Source organism: Penicillium angulare, assembly GCF_028827245.1.
Source record: "Penicillium angulare strain IBT 27051 chromosome Unknown utg000005l_segment0_segment0, whole genome shotgun sequence".
NCBI lineage: Eukaryota > Fungi > Ascomycota > Eurotiomycetes > Eurotiales > Aspergillaceae > Penicillium > Penicillium angulare.
In genome coordinates, this window is record NW_026623164.1 from 3,136,513 (window position 1) to 3,157,746 (window position 21,234).

The 21,234-nt window shown below is 47.5% G+C and overlaps 11 protein-coding genes across 11 annotated transcripts; 6 read left to right on the forward strand and 5 right to left on the reverse strand.

Annotated features, from left to right (window-relative positions):
- Positions 1-17: 17 nt before the first annotated feature.
- N7478_008518 (uncharacterized protein) lies at positions 18-2,804 on the reverse strand (the record flags this gene model as incomplete). The annotated part of the gene is made up of 2 exons (XM_056924732.1): positions 18-1,663; positions 1,862-2,804. The coding sequence occupies 2 exons, from the start codon at positions 2,802-2,804 to the stop codon at positions 18-20; spliced, it is 2,589 nt and encodes an 862-aa protein (XP_056777458.1).
- A 241-nt stretch (positions 2,805-3,045) lies between these two features.
- N7478_008519 (Rab geranylgeranyltransferase BET4) lies at positions 3,046-4,295 on the forward strand (the record flags this gene model as incomplete). The annotated part of the gene is made up of 4 exons (XM_056924733.1): positions 3,046-3,054; positions 3,108-3,215; positions 3,294-3,876; positions 3,931-4,295. The coding sequence occupies 4 exons, from the start codon at positions 3,046-3,048 to the stop codon at positions 4,293-4,295; spliced, it is 1,065 nt and encodes a 354-aa protein (XP_056777459.1).
- Positions 4,296-4,833: 538 nt separating this feature from the next.
- N7478_008520 (putative GTPase activating protein (Gyp5)) lies at positions 4,834-7,770 on the forward strand (the record flags this gene model as incomplete). Its single annotated transcript, XM_056924734.1, has 3 exons — positions 4,834-4,869; positions 4,936-7,644; positions 7,708-7,770. 3 exons carry the CDS (start codon positions 4,834-4,836, stop codon positions 7,768-7,770), a joined length of 2,808 nt encoding a protein of 935 aa, XP_056777460.1.
- A 936-nt stretch (positions 7,771-8,706) lies between these two features.
- Positions 8,707-9,280, reverse strand: N7478_008521 (Dabb family protein; the record flags this gene model as incomplete). Its single annotated transcript, XM_056924735.1, has 2 exons — positions 8,707-8,919; positions 9,179-9,280. The coding sequence occupies 2 exons, from the start codon at positions 9,278-9,280 to the stop codon at positions 8,707-8,709; spliced, it is 315 nt and encodes a 104-aa protein (XP_056777461.1).
- A 1,020-nt stretch (positions 9,281-10,300) lies between these two features.
- Positions 10,301-10,798, reverse strand: N7478_008522 (Ctf8 family protein; the record flags this gene model as incomplete). Its single annotated transcript, XM_056924736.1, has 1 exon — positions 10,301-10,798. The coding sequence occupies one exon, from the start codon at positions 10,796-10,798 to the stop codon at positions 10,301-10,303; it is 498 nt and encodes a 165-aa protein (XP_056777462.1).
- A 765-nt stretch (positions 10,799-11,563) lies between these two features.
- Positions 11,564-12,070, reverse strand: N7478_008523 (Cnl2/NKP2 family protein; the record flags this gene model as incomplete). The annotated part of the gene is made up of 1 exon (XM_056924737.1): positions 11,564-12,070. The coding sequence occupies one exon, from the start codon at positions 12,068-12,070 to the stop codon at positions 11,564-11,566; it is 507 nt and encodes a 168-aa protein (XP_056777463.1).
- Positions 12,071-12,993: 923 nt separating this feature from the next.
- On the forward strand, positions 12,994-13,624 carry N7478_008524 (uncharacterized protein; the record flags this gene model as incomplete). Its single annotated transcript, XM_056924738.1, has 2 exons — positions 12,994-13,148; positions 13,324-13,624. The coding sequence occupies 2 exons, from the start codon at positions 12,994-12,996 to the stop codon at positions 13,622-13,624; spliced, it is 456 nt and encodes a 151-aa protein (XP_056777464.1).
- Positions 13,625-13,734: 110 nt separating this feature from the next.
- N7478_008525 (Chromatin modification-related protein eaf3) lies at positions 13,735-14,355 on the forward strand (the record flags this gene model as incomplete). The annotated part of the gene is made up of 1 exon (XM_056924739.1): positions 13,735-14,355. One exon carries the CDS (start codon positions 13,735-13,737, stop codon positions 14,353-14,355), a length of 621 nt encoding a protein of 206 aa, XP_056777465.1.
- Positions 14,356-15,222: 867 nt separating this feature from the next.
- N7478_008526 (ARMH3 family protein) lies at positions 15,223-17,656 on the reverse strand (the record flags this gene model as incomplete). Its single annotated transcript, XM_056924740.1, has 8 exons — positions 15,223-15,928; positions 16,002-16,409; positions 16,464-16,798; positions 16,853-16,965; positions 17,030-17,183; positions 17,236-17,316; positions 17,377-17,499; positions 17,573-17,656. The coding sequence occupies 8 exons, from the start codon at positions 17,654-17,656 to the stop codon at positions 15,223-15,225; spliced, it is 2,004 nt and encodes a 667-aa protein (XP_056777466.1).
- An 855-nt stretch (positions 17,657-18,511) lies between these two features.
- isa1 (Fe-binding Fe/S cluster assembly protein ISA1) lies at positions 18,512-19,325 on the forward strand (the record flags this gene model as incomplete). The annotated part of the gene is made up of 2 exons (XM_056924741.1): positions 18,512-19,178; positions 19,288-19,325. The coding sequence occupies 2 exons, from the start codon at positions 18,512-18,514 to the stop codon at positions 19,323-19,325; spliced, it is 705 nt and encodes a 234-aa protein (XP_056777467.1).
- A 662-nt stretch (positions 19,326-19,987) lies between these two features.
- N7478_008528 (DSC3 family protein) lies at positions 19,988-20,974 on the forward strand (the record flags this gene model as incomplete). The annotated part of the gene is made up of 1 exon (XM_056924742.1): positions 19,988-20,974. One exon carries the CDS (start codon positions 19,988-19,990, stop codon positions 20,972-20,974), a length of 987 nt encoding a protein of 328 aa, XP_056777468.1.
- Between the last annotated feature and the right edge of the window lie 260 nt (positions 20,975-21,234).

A 21,234-nucleotide genomic window follows, 5' to 3' on the forward strand; every position in this document is an offset into this window, starting at 1 on the left:
AATAACCAAAGCGTGTCTTAGCGAATGACTTCACTGCCGGATTTCTCGATGCCTTCCATACCCTCCAGGATATCGCTCCATCCCAATAGTCCACAGGCCGAGCCAGTGCTTTTGCGTCGACCAGTCCATACTTCATGGAATTTGACGGTTTGGTCACTGGACGCCACAATAATGCATCCTTCATCCATTGTTCGTGTACACCACATGCCGCCTTCTTTCTCTTTGGGACGGATGGCGCGTGGGCCCTGCCTACGTCCACCAGAATCGTTTCCCCGTTCAGTAGCTCCGGGACTGCTAGGCGGAGGGAATGATGATTCCCTTTCGCTTGGAATATCGGGATCGTCCAGACTGATGTTAAGAGGGCAAGGCGGTCTTCCTGGGTAGCTAACAGCCCACAATGCTCGTCCACAATCATAATTGATGTCTTGATCTTGGCCATCCCAACTGGCCCCTTGAGGACCCCAGGGAATGACGGCAATTTGTGCACAGCTGGGCCAGGCAAAAATCGCAATCCGGAATGGGTGCTCTGGCTGAGCATACCCGAACGTTGCGGCGATTTCGCGTCTGGTTTGGCTCCAGATCAAACTGGTTACCTGGGCGAAAACATTTATAGTTGCTAGACATACACCAGTCCGAGTGTGGAAGAAGTGGATAGCTCTATCATTTGAACCTCCGCCAGTTGCGAGTAGTGATGGTTGCCAAGGGGCAAATGCAATCGCCTTGACTGCTGCTGCATGCGCAAGGCGGTGTTTTCGACGGGTGGATGGGACAAAAATTGTTTTTTCAGTGCCTGAGATGAGGCACCCCGTCCGACTTAGGAGTGGAGCCACAGAAGACGCTTCCAATGGAGAAGAATGAACCCAGGACGGTAGTAAATGACCGACAATTTGTCGTCTATTTATCGTGCGCCTTGAACTGGTGCTCGATGTGGGAGTTGGCAAAGCGCGAACATTTGGGATCAAGGGCGTACTTGAGGAGGTACTGGACATGGATGCGTGTTCTAGTCGTTGTGAGGGTAATATATCGTGCAGTTCAAAAAGCATACACACGTTGTCGTTTCCACCAGAAGCAAGAAAATGGTCGTCGGGAGACCAAGCCAAACCACAGACCTGCTGGGTGTGAGCGGATATTTTGGCAAGTAGTGTCATGGAACCTGTCCAACTCCAGTCATTGTGAATCTCTGGCCATTCAACTGAGTAGTACCAAATATTCCCCATTTCATCACCAGCGACAAGCTCTTCCACATCCGTGTCTGTATTTGCAAATCCCTCCGATGGCCTTCGTGATGTTTTCGGCTTGAAGGAGACACACGATATACTGTTTGGGTGACTAATTTCAAAGCGTACCTTGCTCTCATGTACGCTCCAAAGGGACAATTGTCCAGACTGACGCCCCACAGCAAGTATACTTCGCCCACCATTCTCTGAAGAAAAAGAAAGAGAGGTCACATAATTTGACGGATGAACATCACCAAACGGTGGTCGGTCCACAATGTAACCTTCCGACCAGAGATAAACAGACTGTGCCAAACCGACGGCTAACACACCGGAGGTAAAAGAATAAGCCAGAGTGGAACAGTAGAAGTCGTCTCGCATATACGGAGCATCCAATATCCGGAAAGGCTTGGGAGGGACAATCTCTCGCCGAGTAGTCACAGTTGGCCCTAGCAAGATTGAGTTAGTAGACGCCGAGAAGGCTCACAGCAAACACTAACTCAACCTAAATGTCAGTCTTTAGATAGTATATAGATTGGGTTCTGTTCGACCTCGTTATCCAACGACCCCACCACAAAACATGATAAAACAACATGAAAAAGAATAACGGAGTCCTAAAAGCCGATTGTGAGCATAATAGCACTTACAATGCTCCCTTTCACCTTTTTTCCACGCATTGTCCTTCCAAACAAATGGTTCAAAGCGCTCGTGGTCAATTAGCGAGGGGCGAGGACTTGTTTCAGTATAACTCCGGCAGGTGTCAAGAAGCCTGGTGGCAGGGTCAATATCTAAGGCAAGAGCAATTCTGGATTCGTGTTTGCTTTGTTGACCAGCCTTGGTATTTTTAGGAAGAAACTTAGCCACAAAGGTTGGAGCGGTATTGTTTCTTTCGCTGAGATTCTGGCCACCGGTTATAGTGGCAGCTGAAGATTGCCCAAACATGGTCGATGCTCCACCAACACCCCACACAGTACCAGAACTCACTTGCCGCAAAAAGTCATTGGGACGGTTACTTCCCATGACCGCCAAGTCGGTGACGAGTCGAGGCCGTTGGAGTGGCCTTTGTCGAAGCCGGGTTGGTTTGGCATTTTGACCCGGGAAAGCTGGAGTGCGAGGAGGTGTTGGTAAAAACGGATCATCTGCTGGTAACCGCCGTCGCAAAAAACGCTCTCGGGGTGATAGTTCAAGCGGGTGTTTGTTGACTCGATATGGCGTGGATGGAGAATCGCCGAAATCACGCTTGGGAATGAAACGATCGGGAAAGATCGGGCTGTGATAATTATTGCGTACCGGATCCCTGGTTAATGGTTTTCTGGATCTACTACGGCCTCGCTCGGGATATGTCGTAAATGCTGATCGATTTTCTTGCAAAGACGGAATGTCATCATGAGACTTTGTTTTTGGAAGGGACTGTAATTTGTGAGAGCTATTGGCCGATGAAGGAAGTGGTTTATTGATAGGGTGAAGCTGAACTCGTCTGACTGAGCCACTTTCACTGAAGGAGTCAGAGTGAGACCGAGATCTGATTGACATAGTGTAATTGGCCTCAGAAGAGGCATCCTCGAAGGAGTGACATTGTGAATCTATCATTGTTTGGGGTCGATGTAGCAAGTGAGTCACCATGCAAAAGAATGCGTAGCGAAGGCCATATCCTAGGCCACCATATTGTCGAAGTTGTCTAGTTACGAAGAAAGTTGAAAGACTGAAGTTGTTCAACTTGTTTCGAGGCAGGCGGGCTCCACGTGATCCCCGCAGATATCGGCTGGCGGTGGCACTCCTTCGCGCTTCCCCATTTCTTCCCTCGACATTCTAGAAGTAACATTTCATCACTATGGCGAGTGTAAGTTGCGTGTTCGCAAATTCTTCATTGACGGTGTCTGACCGATCGGACAGCATGGCGTTCGGCGATTCAAACCAGTGGAGAAGACACCCGAAGAACGACAGCAGGAGCTGCAGAAGATAGAAGACTATAGATCCTTAGAACGGCAAGTGTCAGAGAAGGTCGGCTTCCGCACTCCAATGATGATGGTTATCATTCATTTCAAATGGTATGAACTAGTGGTCTAATTTTGAACTCAGGTGGCCAACCATGATTATGCGACCGACACATTGAAGAAGATCTCCGACCTGCTAAACCGAAATCCAGAATACTATACAATCTGGAACTGCCGTCGGCAGGCTATGAGACACCAGTTCTCAGAGATTAAAGATGATGCTGAAAAGGCTACGACCCAACCGATCCTCGACCTCATCAAGAATGACTTGATATTTCTTATCCCACTTTTGCGGAGCTTTCCCAAATGTTACTGGATTTGGAACTATCGGCTGTGGCTATTGGATGAGGCTCGACGGCTGCTTCCATTGACCGAAGCCCTTCAACTCTGGCAGGAAGAATTTGCTTTAGTCGGCAAGATGTTGACATTGGACGGTCGCAATTTTCATGGATGGGGATATCGCGGCCTAATCGTGGAAACCCTGAAGCAGCTTCAAAGCGCCGACGACGCCATGGGAATGACTAAAAAAGAATTCGAGTATGCAAAGAAGATGATTGGTGCTAACCTCTCCAATTTTTCTGCATGGCATTACCGCACCAAGCTCATCCAACGACTACTGGACGAGCAAGCTGCTAGTGATAACGAGCGACAGGCGATGTTAGATGACGGTCAGTGTCACCGTTCCAATTTGTCGGCCTTGAACTTTATCTGATTATTTACAGAACTATCTCTCATCCACCAAGCTTTGATTGATCCTTATGATCAATCGGTATGGTTTTATCACCAAAACCTGCTGTGCGTTTTTGACCCGGATACTGCGGACCGGACAATGGCTCCGAACCTAACCACGTCAGAACGACTTCAATATCTCCGTCAAGAGATTGAAAACATTCAAGAGATACTGGACGGGGCTGAAGACTGCAAGTACATCTACCAAGCCCTGATTGAGACTACTGTCTTAGTGTCAAAAGTCACTGGTAGCTTGTTGCCAGAGGATCGTGACCAAATTCTGAGCTGGCTCTCAGAACTGAAACAATTGGATCCTTTACGCCAGCAACGATGGGTGGATTTTGAACGGACCTTGTAGATAAGAAATAATATACAATTCTATTCTTGATATATATTTACTACCACCTACATGTGTAAATAGTATAGGTCATGTTTTGGCAGGTGTGATTAGTTGTTGCAGCTGTGCGACAGTAACTAACTATAACCCCGAGCGATTACTTACGTATGCTATACCGTTTTATACTAGTAGATGTTGAGAATTACGCGAATGGACGAGGGAGAAAATGAAAAATTAGATTAAGTCAACTATGTCTAAAAACCTAATTAGCGAGACCAAGAATCCTACATTCTACCGATCGGCCTGCACCAAAGCAGTGGACTCGTCCCATTCCAACTTCCCGATCGACAGGTCCATACTGTAATCTGCGTCGTTGCCGCTAGCCAATCATAACCCGTGCCTGGGGGCCTCGATTTACCGTCACTGAAATGACATCCCCGAATTCCTTCCACGCTGGCTCATTCTCCTTCCTCCCCTTTTCTAATGACCTTTGAGGCTTCCTGCTTCCTAGGTCCTATGATTCTGTCTTGCAGTTGTATGATCTCGTGAAACCTGCGAGATGTCGTCCCCCCGGAACAGTCGTGACTACGAAGGGGTAAGTCGTGTGGTGTTCCCCTCGTTTCAGATTCTATGTTATGTTGTCAATGCTGATTTTGTATAGGAGTCATTTGACGATGCCCCCGAATCCCTCGAAAACCTTCATATAACTGTCCCTCAATCCTCGTCTACACGGTCATTGACTGATAGCCCACCCGTCGGCGTGGGGGCGTCTCCAGACGTCTCAGAGAAACCATCTTTCCCTTCTGAATCGCTGGCCGAACAGAAAGAAAGTGAGAACGAGGGGAGTGAGCAAACAACGCCCAAGAAAAAGAAAAATAAGAAAAACAAGAAAGGCAAAGGCAACCAGCCAGATGAGGAAAGCGTTCCCGTGGAGGAAAAGGATGCGGAGGAGCAGTATGAACAACAAGACCCCGGAAATGGGCTGAAGCTGGACACTGTGGATGTGCAGAGCAGTAATGCTGAGCAGAAGTTCGATTTTACCGAGCATGTCGACTTGGATGGGGTCGGTGATGAAACACCAGTTCAGACTACCTCACAGAAGTCCCCCTTACTGACGTCCCACCGCTTGTCGTCTGCCTCATCCCTGGATGAAGTTGTTCTCACCAACAGCAAAGACGATGAACCAATCAATATAACAGACGCGGCAATCAAGCCGGAATCGCCTCCTGTACCCCCTAAAGACGAGGTGGCCTCGCCGCCTAGCACTGGCTCTGGCCTGATGGGTCTGTCCGGCGCCCTTCCATCCTTACCATGGGGTGCTCCCCCAGTCAACAAAAACCCTCCTCCACCCGCTCCTCCTCCCCTATCTCGGAAGACCAGTGGTCCATTTGCTTGGTTCTCTCGGAGCTCGACTGGGGTAAAAGAGGCCAAATCGCCATCCCAGACTGGAGCCAGACGAAACACCTCAACCTCAGTATCGACTATCGCCAGCGCTCTGGACCTGGTCGCAGATGGAGATGCCTCCAGTGTGAATTCGAAGAAGCCAAGACGCAATAGCCTGAAAGATCAGTTCAAGTTGCTTCGCATGCGTGAAGATGTCTCATGGGCTGAGCATGAGGAGGCTGTAACATCGGGGCCACCTAGCATTACTCACTCCGGAGCCAGCCCTCCCATAATCCCCGAGGAAAGCGAGGCGCCAATCCTGGCGCCACCAACCCCGGCTTCTCCAGCAGCGACGTCGCCCGGAGCCGCACCTTCATCGATGATCAATCCGAACCTCGCGCCAGGAACTGTATCTGGATTCGCCAGATCACCATCCGATGCGTCGACACCAGTGGACTGGGAAATGTGGCAGCAACTTGTAAATGATGGGCCTCGGGCATTGGCGAGCTCGGAGGAACTGAATGCAGCTATCAAACGGGGTATTCCCCAGACCATTCGGGGTGTGATCTGGCAGATTCTGGCAGATTGCCATGTGGGAGAGTTGGAATATGTTTATCGAGATCTGGTTGCGCGTGGAACGGACAAAGAACGCCGGCCTTCCCATGGCCAGATCAATGGAATAATCGAAGAATCCACTTCATCCTCGCGCTCGTCAATTCGGTCCGATAACTCTGGCTCTGGCACACAATCTGCTAGCGTGGCGCACAGCCCTTCGCAAGAGACCGACCCCGAGAAACTGGCGAAGGAACAGGCCGCGAGTGAAAGTGCTCGTGTTAAGAAGGCCAATCTTGAGACAAATGCTCTGCAGAAACTAGAGAAAGTCATTCGTCGAGATCTGGGCTCCCGTACCAGCTATTCCAAATACTTCGTTTCACAGGGCAGCCAAGAAGGTCTTTTTGGATTGTGCAAAGCTTATGCTTTATACGATGAGGCTGTGGGCTATGCGCAGGGCATGAACTTCATAATTATGCCTTTACTATTCAATATGGATGAAGTGGAGGCGTTCGAGCTTCTTGTCAAGCTTATGAATAAATATGGTCTTCGAGAGATGTTCATTCATGATATGCCTGGTCTTCATCGCAGTCTGTTCCAGTTTGAGCGGTTGTTAGAAGATCTAGAGCCGGCCGTCTACTGTCACCTTCGACGCCGCGGCGTTCCCCCGCAACTATATGCCACCCAATGGTTCTTGACGTTGTTCGCCTATCGATTTCCCCTGCAATTGGTCCTTCGTATTTACGACTTGATTTTTGAAGAAGGTCTTGAAAGCACCATATTGAAGTTCGCCGTCGCGATTATGAGGCGCAATTCCGAGGCCTTGATGAGTATGAAAGATATGAGCTCCCTCACTACATTCTTGAAGGAGCGTGTGTTCGACGTATACATCGACAAACAGCCTTCAGCGACATCGATTTTGGAGTCAGGTTTCTTTGGAAGTTCTGGAGCGGCTGATAAAGAGATTTATCGCGCTGATATCTTGGTTCAGGATGCTTGTGATATTCCTCTCAGCCAAGATATGATCAAGTCTTATACTGCCGAGTGGGAAGAAAAGACTCGAACAGAGACGGAGCGTGAGATCGAGTTAGAGAACCTGCGCCATACGGGGACTCTACAGGCTTCCCGGATACGCCTTCTCGAGGAGCGTGCCGAGGCCTCTGATACAGAACATGTACAGCTCGCGTCGGAACTGGTTCATGTCAAGGTGGAAAATGAGGAGCTGCGTGACCTGAACGATGCACTTAAGCTTCAGGTTGGTGAATTGAAAAATGTGGTCGACAAGCAGCCCGCCGAGGTAGAGGAGAAGCTGCGCATGGAGATGGAACGTATCATGAAACGGAACATCGAGGTTCAGAACGAGAACCGGGCAATGGAGGAATCCATGGCTGAAATGGAGAAGGAGCTGGTTGCAACGAAGATGAAGTGGGCAGAGGTATGCTAAGCACATCTCCACCCCTATCCAAATTATCACCCAGAAACTAACATTTACCTCTAGATGTCCGAGAACCACGAGACACTCAAACAAAAGTGGAATGACCTCCGCCGCGCCCTCGACTGATTTGTTTCCTATACGCTTTCATCTCATTCCTGTCATACCCTGTATATTTCATAAGCGTTGATCAACAGTTAATCTGCGATTACTAGCATCACGCCAAACCACGCCTATGGGCCGGGTTTTTGTACTGTGTTTTTCTCCCCTGTCTTGCTGTCCAGGGCGGAGCTAGCCGTGATTCACTCTATCCCATTAACGACTCTGTGTGGTGTTTTTAGCCCTGTTGTTCCCAACCCCCATGCTATTACAACCAGCATTGGTGTTTCAACTGTATCACTTGTCTGTTTTGCCCTTTGTTGGTTTTTGTCTGACTATAGCTGTCTGTGCCTCTTTCCTCTTTTTATCCCGCCGGCTCCCTGGACTGCATCTTTTGACTCGGTATTGCATACTAGATGCATGCAATGTACATCTTGAATGAATGATGTTTCTTTTTGTTTTTGAATTCCTAGACCTTTTATTCGACTAGTCACTTGGAAACATAGATAGAGCATATACTAACCCGAATTTCAATACCGTCCTCATAACATCTTCATACTACAGTCACCCCGATAAATAATCCCACTCCTTGTAAAAAGAATTGTATTGCTCGTGTGAAATACAAAAAAGTCATATTATATCATTTCAACACTGCCATATTTAACCTTATACTCTTTATCATCTTCCTATAGAATCACGCCTATATTAGCTTTGATTGAAGCATCATGATATGTGGTAATATTAGGTATACCCCTTAGAGCTTAGATATAATATCGTCTAAGCCTCTATAATTATCTCAGTAAAGGTATTACAAGAGACGATTAGACCCATGTTTGGAAAAACTGTTGGAAAGACGCGTAGTGTAATATGATGTTGAACGTGTATTCAAAGCCCACCACTTCTAGCAAGGGGAAGGATTATTTATCAGGGTGACTAGTAAAGCATCACAAAAGGACGTGAATAGATCTAAAGGACACTTTCGTAGTATGTCATCATAATATCCTCCTTCACTGGCCCGGCAACAGCCTTCAGCGCCTTATGAGCCTCACACTGCTCATCATAATACTTCATATCCTCCAACGAAGCAAATGTCGTCTTAACAGAAATATTGAAGCCCTTGTTACGTGGATCAGGGATAGACTTTCCGACAGCAGCAGAAACAATGTAAGGCTTTCCGTCCTATATTTGATTCGAGTCAGCCGTGCTACCACAAGATAAGACTCAAGCTGGTTGAATCCAAATCAAGCCACGTTGAAAAAGTTCATCAGGACAGGCGGGGAAAGTATCTCTGTGTAAGGTGGGATAGGGGACGATCCGGCAATGAACTCAACCGACGTGATTGCCACGATATGAAAGATCAGTGACACGATGACGTGTACGATGTCCAAAGAAGATAGCAGAGATAGGTAATTGAGTAGAGTTAGGTGATAGAATGTACCTTTGTTGCTGTCTTTGCGAGAATCTTGTATTGCTCCAAGACGCGGTTTGCGTCGGCGTCGTTGGGGATCTTGAAGAGGGTAATTCGTTCAATGGGGGCCATTTTTGTGATTGTTGATTTGAAGGATTTTGGGGTGAAAAGTGAAGACCGGACTATTGGCTTGTGAACTGAGAGTCGTGTGCGAAGAGGTAAGGATAATAGGCGGGGCATTGCGGGCTTTTATATTCGCTATGATATGGCCATGCGGATGTTGAGGCTGCGGGGTTTCAATTGGATGACATCGTTCCGATTGGCGTGGACCGGTTGGACCACAGGTTATACACTTGAACTATATGATTGAGTCTGATTTTGTACTATATACTTTTTTTTGCAAGTTCATATCTCTTCGCATCTTATGTTCTATTCATTTATTTAGTCTTGGCCTTGTACTCTGGATGATAATGCCGATTCATTGAATGTCAAGTGCGGAACATTTCCTTTGGAATCCGTGGGACAATTCCGCTCGGTTATTGCAGGCTAAGACTGTGGTGTATCTTTAACAGGACACGATGGGAGGTTAGAAAGCAGAAAAAAATATGACCAAAGTGCTCGATAGGCATTAGTGTTCATTAAATCCTATCCTATTTGGTAGACTCAACAGGTTTTGTATAGATCAACACATGCTTATGAGACTTATCCCTGCGCAACTCTTGCATCTCTGTATTTGCGAAATACATACAACAAATGCACATTCAATGACATTGCGGTATCTCTATGAGACGTATTATCGTTTAAGTGAACTTCCGATGGCGTTATTGCGAACTAGGTGTTAAAATATCCCCAGGACCGCAAAATCGTTATAGTCTAAAGAAGACCAACGTGGCGATCTTAATCATTGCTGCCCACCAGAGAGCTAGAGTATGATCAGACCATGACTAATTAGCCTAGGGTCGTAGGCCATAGCATAATAAATCTCGAGTGTTTCACGAGGTCGACGTAGACGATAGGTAGGCCCAGCTGATTCAGCTCAACCAAATATTCCGAAATGGTCAACCGAGCACAGCAAAGCCCGGAGCAGACTGAGTGCCGCCCTTATTTTCCCGCAGGCAATATTTCCAGTATCCAAGAGTCCGAAGTATTCGATCAGACATCATTGACAGGCTCTGGCCGATTCTTAAACAAGATCTTATACCGCACAATCTCAAGAACTTCCAGCTCCTCCACCTCCGCGTTAGGAGGCGCATCTGAAGACTCTTGCCTTTGTAGCACAGCAATTGGCCGAGGCAATTTCTTCACTTCTCCCGTCATGCGTTGGTATCGACCAACATACAAATATGCGCGCTTCATCCATTTCGTGTCGTCGGGATTCAGAGCTGAGTAATCCGGGAACATGAGTTTCCCGACCGGGGTTTCAAAGGTGTTCCCCTTTGGTGAATGTGACTCTTCGTTATATGAACCATCATTCGAATGGTTCGAGGGGAGGTTGATAGTCCCTTGGAGTTCGAGGAAGGCTAGTCCGGATGGTGTTTGGAGGAGTCGCGGGAGAGGGTTGGTAAGTGGGTGGGAGAGGTTGGGCGATAGTGATGCTGCTGGGTTTATGGCAGCGGGTGATGCCTGTGGATTTATGCGAATTGAAGGCATTTTTAGGGTAGGAGGATCTTGGTTGAATGCTCGCGCTTTTGGCGTTCAGCTGGAGGTAGGTTCGGAAGGTGAGGTTGACGCGAAGGCGCGGGACGCGTTGACCCCACATTTAGGTTTTACTTATGGTAAACTGGGGATGTAAGGGTTTTTCTCCCCATATGGATTTGAGTGGAAATTTTTATCAAAATGCAGACTTGGGATGATTTCAAGACAACATTCATTCATTTTTATAATTTAAGGATACTGGACTTTAGTATAAAAGCAAGAGTTCAGTGTAAATGACATCCCTATGTTCTGGTACAATATGACATTGATGCTCCCCGATTGTTTCCATTCAGTACTTTAGGTAGCCATGGATTTGGTTGAGCTGTTTTGTATGCCCTAAATGATATGTCGAATCGCCCTGATGTAGAATAAGTAGGCTCACTGGCGACTTTATCACTGTCATAGGCACGAAGGAAATGTACCTTGACCAGCTTCATCAGCGGAGAATGCTGGGTCGGCCACGTATTCCATAGGCTACCTGGCTTATCGGGCATGTAAGGGCCGTGTTTCGTTACAGACCAGTCCATAGATAATAAGGACTCTAAGAAAGAATCAGTTTGGGTATGCATGGGACTATTGAATAGTCTTGAAATCTTGGCACGGGGGTCTAGATATCATTCTAGTTAGCTTGAATACCTCAACTCTGAAACAGGGCGGTTTACCTTCAGTGGTGAATTTTTGAAAGAATATTTTGAGCACAATACACCATTAAGGGCATAATCAAGATGCACCTGGCATAGCCTTCTGATAACACGAATCTTCCAAATGCTGCAGACCCTTGATAGCTTCTCTGGCAACATCGCTAGCCGAGCTTGGGCCTTGGAATTTGCCATAGCGAAGGTCACTGAGATCTCCAACTGTAGAATACAGCTCCGTCATAAGACCATTGGCTTCTTCGTCCACACTGGAGATTTCTCGTTCAATGTGTGCACATGCAACCTCCATCTCCGCCAAGAGACTATCCACGGAATGATAATCTTCAGGGTCAGTGGTGTTCTGTCCAAACAGATGGAGATCCATATCTATCTCCCGCTGCTCATCATCATTGGTTGCTTCGACTCCTGCTGCCATGCTGGCTTTTCGGAGTTCTGCTTTTTGGCGCTCACCCTGCTGGATCTCTCTGTCGATGTTTTCATTTACTTGATCAAGGTCCTGCTCACGGGCCTGCTGAAGTTCCCGATACAAGGTTCGAATATGTGGATGATTCCGCAGACGCTTAGGAAACATGTCTGTGAATTTTTGTAGAGATAATATCGTTGGCAGTGGGGCTGGGGTAAGCAGGAAATTGCTTAGAACCGACTCTTCTGTAGGTGCCATCGCATAGATTGAGTGAGGAAAATATTCCCAACGCGTTTCAATTCCTTAATATAGTAATGAAACACGTGGATTTCGTCTTATTGCAGTGAAAAGCTTCGGGGGTCACCAAAAGTCGCGTAGAGATCGCGTGTTCTGGTGGCGAGGGTGTCTGGGGAAAGTAACAACCAGAGGCAAGAACACGAATGAGGCGTAGTAGAGAGAAGAGGTTTTTCCAAATAGAATTTCTCGGTATCTTCTTGCAAGGTTCACGATAATTACTGCAGTGGTGATGGTTGTTGAAGTAAATTTGCCGCGTGGATCCCGTTCTTGGTTGTGATCTTTCTCAAGGGGCCAGTTCCGCCTTTTCACATCTCTCCCATTCCCACCCGCAACATACAACCCGCCAGTAAGATCAGGATTTCCAGTGTTTAAACCGGACATCTCGGCATTTGCATCGGGAGAGACTGGATCATTACCTTCATATCAATCATTTGGAGGCAGTATCTCCTGTCAAGAGGTTATCGTCGCCTATTATATCAAGCGACTACCCTACCCCGAGGAACAGGTCAAATTGGGTACACTCACGCTGCAATACAAAACAGCAAAACCTGGAGCTTTCTTCACTCCGGCAACCACTTATTATCGATATCTGAATTCAATTTTGGGCGACTGAGGTTATTAACGACAATTTTCGGCTGGGAATCTCAAAAAGGCTGCTTTGCCTTCAATCTTCCCTGAACAACTAATTGTGTTGTGTTGCTTCCTGTCCTGTTTACCACCACATTCAGGGCTCCTCTGTGCCTTACATCTCTTCGCACGGATTTTTTGTAATTTCATTGCTCGTCTTTATAAAAATGGCACCCAACAACTACAGCACAGACGAGAAAGTCTTATGCTTTCACCACGAAATACTCTATGAGGCCAAGATCCTCGAACTGCGACACAAGGATAGCTCTGACAAGAAGAGCCCCTTTGAGTACCGTGTCCACTACAAAGGATGGAAGAATACGTAAGTATCTTTTTACTTTTGCTTTCGTTGTGTCCATGTTGCCCTGTCATGTGTTGGTCGTGTCCCTTAACCTACATTGCAATAACTGCTTGGGGATCTGATACTAAACAATGCAAAGGAGGTTAATACCTGACAACATCCAATTGGGAACATATTTATTGACGACTATTTCTAGATGGGATGACTGGGTCCTTGAAGACCGTCTACGCAAGTGGACTGATGAGAACCGTGAACTCGCCACCAACATACGGAAAGAAGCTGAAGCATCGCTTAGAGGGAAAAATGTGAAGACCCCTACTTCGAAGAAACGGGCAATATCAGAGCATAGCTCTGTCCGTGATAGCGAAGAGCGTGGAAATTCAGTTTCTGGTCGAGGCAACAAGCGAGTCCGAGAAAATGATATCGAGAGGGTAAGTTGTGTGTCATTCTGCCAGTTTGCCAATTGTGTTAGTCTTTTGTTTTCTCATCTGCCTTGAAGCCCTCTATCTTCATCTCACTTCATGCTCCGCGCCTCCACCTTTCTTCCAATCCTATGTTCACTACCCCACCCCCCCCCCCCAGCAAATCCTGCTGCATACCTGCCACCATGCCAAACAGATTCTTTTTGAGATTTGACCCTACCGAGGATTGCCCGTGCTGCCGTGAACCGTATTACCCGTTCCCTGTCTTTGATGGACATATTGAACTGGGCACGGACCGAGAGGAAAGCCCCAGCACTGATCTCTATGATGAAACCGATGAGACATGGGAAGAGACCACCGATGAGCAGTCCGAGTCTAACACTTCAGAACAGGAAGAGCAATTTCACGCCCGACCTTCTATTCGCATTGTGATGCCTGACAACATCAAGTCCCTGATCGTCGACGACTGGGAACGCGTCACCAAAAACGGCAGTGTCGTCAAACTGCCCGCCCCCAAGCCTGTCCATGACATTTTGCAAGACTGGCGCGCCGAAGAACTTCCCAAGCGCCACCGCTTCGATGTCACTGTTATGGACGAAGTTATTGCTGGTCTGTCCGAGTACTTCGAGGTCGTTCTCGACAAACTTCTCCTCTACCGCTACGAACGCCACCAATATCGGGTTTTGAAGAAGAAATACCAGGGTGCAAATGAGAAGAGCCCCATCTTTATCTACGGCGCTGAGCACTTAATTCGTCTTTTCAGTGAGTTCATTATACCAATTCGTGTTGATCCACTTCCTCTCTAACTCTGCCAAGGTCTTCTGCCTGAGCTCTTGGCTCAAACAAATATGGAGTACAAAAGTACTGGGCGCTCGCACGAGGAGCTTTCCAAACTCTCTATCTGGCTCAGTCGCAACTCAGAAAAGTACTTCCGCACTGAATACGTGCATGCCAACGAGGTCGCCGAAGAAAATGCTTAGAGGCCTTTGCTTCTTTCTTTCTCTGTCTCATTTCACTTTACATTGCATTCTTTTAATGGGTCGTGGGATGCAAAGGGGGCTTGTGGCCTGGGACTTGGAGGATTGATATGTGAGTTGGCTTCTGCTACTGTGCAGTCTTTGTTCGATGGAATGGCGTCATATGTCAATGGCCTCTCCTAGTCCACCCTAATTGCTTTACTTGAAAGAATAGGTGCGATGGAGTTAGGTGGTTTTCTTTGGGTATCTGATTTTGCCCTTGTTTGTACTTTTCTTTTTCTCCTCTTGCACTTGCTTGTTGAGGGGACTTCTCTTCTGGTTTCTTGAGCCCCCATAAGAGGAGACCTGAGGACCAAATTTGAGATTTCGTTCAACATTCCAATATCATCTTGCTACCACTGTAAACACATACTACTTCATTGCTTCAGGCGACAATCCTGCTATTGGAGCGGATGGATTCGGTATACAACTGAGTGATTTCAACGCATACATATCAACATCATGATTGAGCATATGATGTAGCTTTCATCCAAAGAACCGGACAGGTATCTTCGTACCCCCACAGAAATAGAAAATCTCGGAAAGCAATGAGAACTAAAAAAAAGCGCCATGTTCCGACACAGGCTCCCATATCTAGACGTTAGACTCAAAGGCATACATAATATGAGTAAAGCATTAACAACTTAAACCAGAGCCCTAAGCAACCAATTGCCTCGCATCATCAACAGCCACTCTAGCCGCCTTCTTCAGCTCAGTCTTCCACTCCGTCTCCCTCCATCGCGACCATGTACTCAGCCCCTCTGGTGGCTGAATACTCAACGTCTCGTACCCTTGCTTGATAATCCTATGCACCTCTCGAGGGCTAAGGTTCCTCTTTTTGATAGAAGGCAATGCGACAGGTGTGGGCTCCTCGTCAGCCTTGGGACTAGCAACGACAGCAGCCGCAGCTGTAGAATCCGAGCTATCGGAATGGAAAAGCAGCGTATAGAAGTGGGTTGATACGCTGAGGAGAGTATCGATTGCTGCCGCGTGGGCAGTTCCTGTAGTTGGGGCTGGGGTTGAAGGTGTCGAGGTGCTTGCAGTTTGGGTGGATTTGAGGGAATAGACATCTCTGAATTTTGTGAGAACAGGCCCGATTTCAACGAGCTTGTAGAACAGATCATCGTAGGAGGATGGATCTGGGAGGAATGTATCGCCGCCTGAGACGCAAAAGGCGAGAAGATCTGCGAGAGAGGTGGTGAGGGTATGGATTTGGGGGTTTGTATTGAGATCGGTTGCATATGTGGTTAGGAAGCGCATTAGGGAGAGAAGGGTGCGCCAGAGCTCGGACCAGTGGTAGTTTAGTCGGATTTTGTTCATTGATAAATACGTGAGAAGTCGGAGAGTGATGGCAATTGTGTGGCTAGGCATAGTGTTAGTTTCGGCATTTCCATCCTTCTCTTTATGGATTTTCTTGTCCGTAGATTTGCACATACCTGTATATGTTCACGTCCAGCCGACGTCGGAGATTGTGCGTGATAGTGTCAATCATCACATCAAAGATGACTGTGGCTACTACGCGATCTCCCCCGACAACCGGGAGATATGGCTGCCTTTGGCGGCAGATTCGGACTTTGCGTTTTCCGTCTTCACTGCAGATGTGCTTGCAGAGAGTTGGGTCCTCGACGAGAATGCGTAGTGTGAATAGGCTTAGCTCCGCGTAATGTACCACTCGCACGGAGCGGTAAGCATGTTGTAGGAGATATGATGTCAAAGAAAGGAAATTCGAGAGCGGTGACTCTTCGTTCTTTTCACCAGGCATGTGGACCATGTGATATCCGAAGAGTTTGTTTGAATTTGCGAAGTCATAAGTGGCAAGCAGAATCGCGGACTCTTGTGCAGGCCTATTACTAAATCAGCAAATTGTTCAATGTCAAGTGGGTATTTGATGGAGTTACAAGGAAGCAAACATGGCCTTTGCCTCTTCCGCGGTGGGCGGGTTGGCTTTATCTCGCGCGCCAGGCGCGAGGGCCCTAAGTCCGAAGAAGATCAAGGTGTTTGTAAAGGACCAGCCTTCGGGAATGTCATCTTGCACAGCAATATAGCCGTTGCGCAAACCACCACAGGCGAGGCCAACACCTTTGACGATGCGTTGGATACTTGACTCGTTGACAAAGTCATCAAGTCGGAGCTGATAGGGGTTTTGAAATTCAAATTTGTTGTAGTTTGCCAAGAGCCCCAGCAAAAGGAATGGATCAAATACTTGCATTGGGGTATCAGAGTCATGAACATACTGATTGTCAGATATCAGTATCGAATAGCTAGTTCAAGAGTCAGATGTCCATACCTTCATCAAAGATGGGAAGAGATCCCGGTGGGTAAAATAAGAGACAAGACTGGTTTTGTAGGCCCCGCTTGTCATCGCAATGGCTACTCGGATTGCCTTCCGTCGTGTTTTCACTGCTTATTGGTATTAATGTTTTTGGTACATACATGATCATGTAGAGCTGTTAGGACTACTCACAATTATCGCCATTGCGAATGATCCCATCGAGCATAGAAACAAACTCTGAGATGACATGGTCAACCTCATCAAGCCCTGCAAGGGCGGTGATCACATCTGAGCTAGGGTTTGTATACTTTTTGCCCAGAATGCTGGTCAAAAATATTGTCAAAGTCTAGAGTTCTATTAGTTAAGGTGCGCTCTAATGGACATTGCGGGGCACCCACATCTAAAGCATAGGAATCTGTTGGTGCGACTCCAGAGGCAGCTTCACGAATAGCTCTTGCAAATAAACGTTGTGTTTGAGACTAGTTGGGATCAGTGGGGTTGATCATATAGAGTGTTGCTGAAGAGGTACTAGAGCTAACCTGTAAGCTTAAAGTCTCGTCGGGGCTCAACTTGTCTAGCAAATCATGCAGTTGGTTTCCATCTGGTGGTAACAAGAAAAATTCTCTCCAAAAACCTTCTGAAGGTTCTGCATCTTCAGGTGACTGAATATAGTTGATCAGTAATGGCTCTATCAATTTGGGAAGGAACCAGAATTTGGATGTGGGGAGAACACACTTTGAAAAGCGCCTCGTAGAGCTGCACAATCTTGGGCTGGAAGGTTTCGGGTCTAATCTGCTGGGTGAGGGGCGATGCCTCCATATTTTCTCAGATGATCTACAGCCTGATCACCAAAGCATTGCATGGAAGGAGAGTTCTTTGGAGTGTTCATCTCAAGCGGCCGAGGCACTAGCCACTTTGTCAGCGGATCCAGCCACATGTCCTTTCAAGCTTAAGTGCTGGGATTGTTTTGGGTCTGTTACAGATATACGATATGTGGATTGTTTCTTTGTAAGAACAGTTTCCTATATTAGAGAAAAATATTGATAAAAAATCATATGTACAGATCCGAGGACATTGACTATACAAGTTTATCAAACCTGTTGTTTTTAGTATTGTCCCCTCCATGGCTTGATGTGCCAACTATTTAAGGCTGCCAGGGACGATGTTCCGACAATCGGAGGCAAGTACCCTTTACCGCGGAATAGAGAATGACTCAGCTGCCGATAAGCGCCAGATGATGACGTAACCTAGTGCGGATGCGGCTGTAGAGAAGGCAGTAATCAAGAGGAAGAACAAGAGCAAACCAGCCCTACTAGTGATCAATAAAAGGTGACATAGATGAGCCTCCCGGGTCCCCTCCAAGGTGCCATTCTTCTATTGTTCTGTTGATTACGAAGCAGTTCATGCTTGAATGCAGGGACATGAGAATGGCGCCACTCTGTGTAGAAACACCTGGATGCTGATTGGCTACAGACACATCATGCAACCAGTCTTACTTAATCCCCCGAGAGTCACCGGGGAACTCGAACAAACAAGTCTTCTCATATTCCCTTCACTCTTAAAACACACTGCACCACAGCCAGGATCACCGATTTTCTTATGTTCTCATAATACCCACCATTGAGGCTCTTAAATCCGACCTTTCATCTACCCTCGACCATGAGTTTCGGCATCATGCATCGTCCAGTGACATCATCCGCCACACTGCTCCGATGTGTGCAGCCCGCTGCTACACTACGCTCGTCCCCCGCCATACGATGCTTTTCATCGTACGGAAATGCCCATCAATCCTCTAAGCGTGACATGCAAACAGCAACAGCCTATCGCCCACATACCCTGCCATCTTCCTTCCCGCCTCCTCGCAACCCTGGCCTTGGTGCTTCAGACGCCTCCATCTCGGCCGACTTCCCCCTCTCAACAGAGAACATCCAGAATGCTCCATCGCAAGCGGAATCCTCAAAATCAAACACCAAGAGCAACGAGACTCAAAAATCCACAGCCGCCTCATCTACCACCAGCAAGACCGGAAAACCTCGTCGGCCATTGCGGGCAAGAAAAGCAGCAATGAAGCTTTCTTCATTGGCCACTGAGCAGCTGCGCAAGCTTATGGATCAGCCTGAACCAAAATACATCCGAGTTGGTGTTAAGAACCGGGGCTGCTCCGGCCTCGCTTACCACCTCGAATACGTGGACAAGCCGGCCAAGTTTGACGAGGTGGTGGAGCAAGACGGCGTGAAGGTTTTGATCGACAGCAAGGCGCTATTCAGTATTATTGGCAGTGAGATGGACTGGCATGAAGATAAGCTGAGTAGGCGCTTTGTTTTCCGCAACCCGAATATCAGTGAGTGGTCCCCTGAAGAGAATAAAAATTGCAAGACAGGGGGGAAAAGCACCTTTTTTAACCCTTGTCTTCCAAAATATGCAAGAAGCATCTGTTAACATTTCAACAGAGGAGGAATGCGGCTGCGGCGAGTCCTTCATGGTCTAAGCGGCTTTCGATGTTTTTCTACGTTATTCGGTTTCCTCGGCGTCTTCCTCGGTGCATCGGACGGCGTTCTCTTTTTGTATAATGAACTTTCGGCACTTTTGCCGCTTTGCTCGGCTTGTTACATACGCTTGATATCCTCCTGACAACCTTTCATTTGCCATCATCTCTTGCTGGTATTACACTTCACTCGCCCGGTCAACAAGGGAACGGGTGGGATGTGATACAACCCATCATTTCATCGAAGCTACGATAGCTTCGCTTTCTTATCGCTACATCTGCGTGGGGAATCATAATTCCCAATGTGACATTAAACATAGACTAGTCAAGTGGACATGATACATGATATATAATATAGTGCAATCACGTTGTAGCACCAACCACATTGGCCACCTCCCCGATTCCGTCCCAGGATACTATTCAATGCATCATCTTCATGAATATAACATTAAATCTCGTCTAGATTTCCATTTCAATTCAAAATATAGATATATACTAGTTATCGCCGATGATTGTGTCACATGATGCCAGAACGGGACCGCGGACATGGGGCGATGGGCCAGACCACCCTCTTAGAATAGCCTTCTTTAATTCGAGGATAGATATACATCGTTCCTAAACCCTCGAAATCGATACCCGGAATCACTGATCCAAATCAAAATAAAATGGCGTCACCCGCCTTTCTTTCCTCCTACAGTAACTCCAGCGATCCATTTGCCAACGCTCTCCTCATCATCGTCCGCTTCTCCGCATCAATACCCGATCTTCCCCTCGATATCTTAACACCAGGAACCACAACCGGCGCAGGCCTCAAACAATTAATCCGGGCCAAACTTCCCCCCTCACTATCATCTCATCGACTCCGCTTGATTTACTCGGGCCGTGGTCTAGAAGACACAACCGCCTTAACTACCTCACTCAAGCTTCCGCCATCCCCATCACGAAGTCCCAGGCCTTTACCAGAAAAGGAAGACAAAAGCCAAGATGAGCGAGACTCAAATGATGCTCAACGTCATGATAAGGGCAAGAAACCTGTCCGCGATACAAGACCCAGATTATATATCCACTGCTCTATCGGCGACATAGCTCTCTCAGAAACAGATCTAGCAACAGAAGCACGCCTCGCCTCGACTCTTACTCAACCCGAGGAGAAGCTTTCTTCTATTTCCTCTCTCAATAATGCAGGACAAACCTCCCAGGCTACGACTGCGTCTACAACTACAACGCCTGCGCCTCGTGGCTTCGATCGGCTCCTTAGTGCGGGATTCACAGCGGCGGAAGTTACGGCTCTCCGGTCTCAGTTTCTGGCCGTGCAGTCTGTTTCCAGAACGCCTGACACTATGCCTTCTGGTGAGGAACTGCGCGATCTCGAGGATAGGTGGATGGATGAGGGGTCGACTGGGGCCGGGATAGCGGGGACAGGAGATGGAACGGGAACTGGAGAGGATGAAGGGGGTCTGGGGTCTGGATCGAGGAGCGCGATGGATGATATGCTTTGGGGAGCTGTTATGGGGTTCTTTTGGCCTATTGGGTGTGGCATGTGGTTGAGGAGGGAGGAGGGTGTATGGTCTTGGAGGAAGGGAGTTGCTGTCTTTGTGGGAGTGCTTGTTAATGTGGCTTTTGGGGCTATGAGGATTATGAACACGGCGTAGGTCCTGTTTTATTCTTATTTTCTAGGCGTTTAACGAGATACCCTGCCTAAGTGGCGCATTTTTGTTTGGTTGCATTGCCAGTTGGACTGGAGATGTAGACATAGTTTATGGGTTGGTCCCAGTATTGGGCAACACTTGTTCTACATCGAGGTTCAAAATAGCTCAACATCTGGGCGCTTGTAAACAATAGTCTTAGGTTACCGGCATTTATGGTCTTCATGAAAGTAGTGCTTGATTACAACCGATAGCTTCTATTCCAG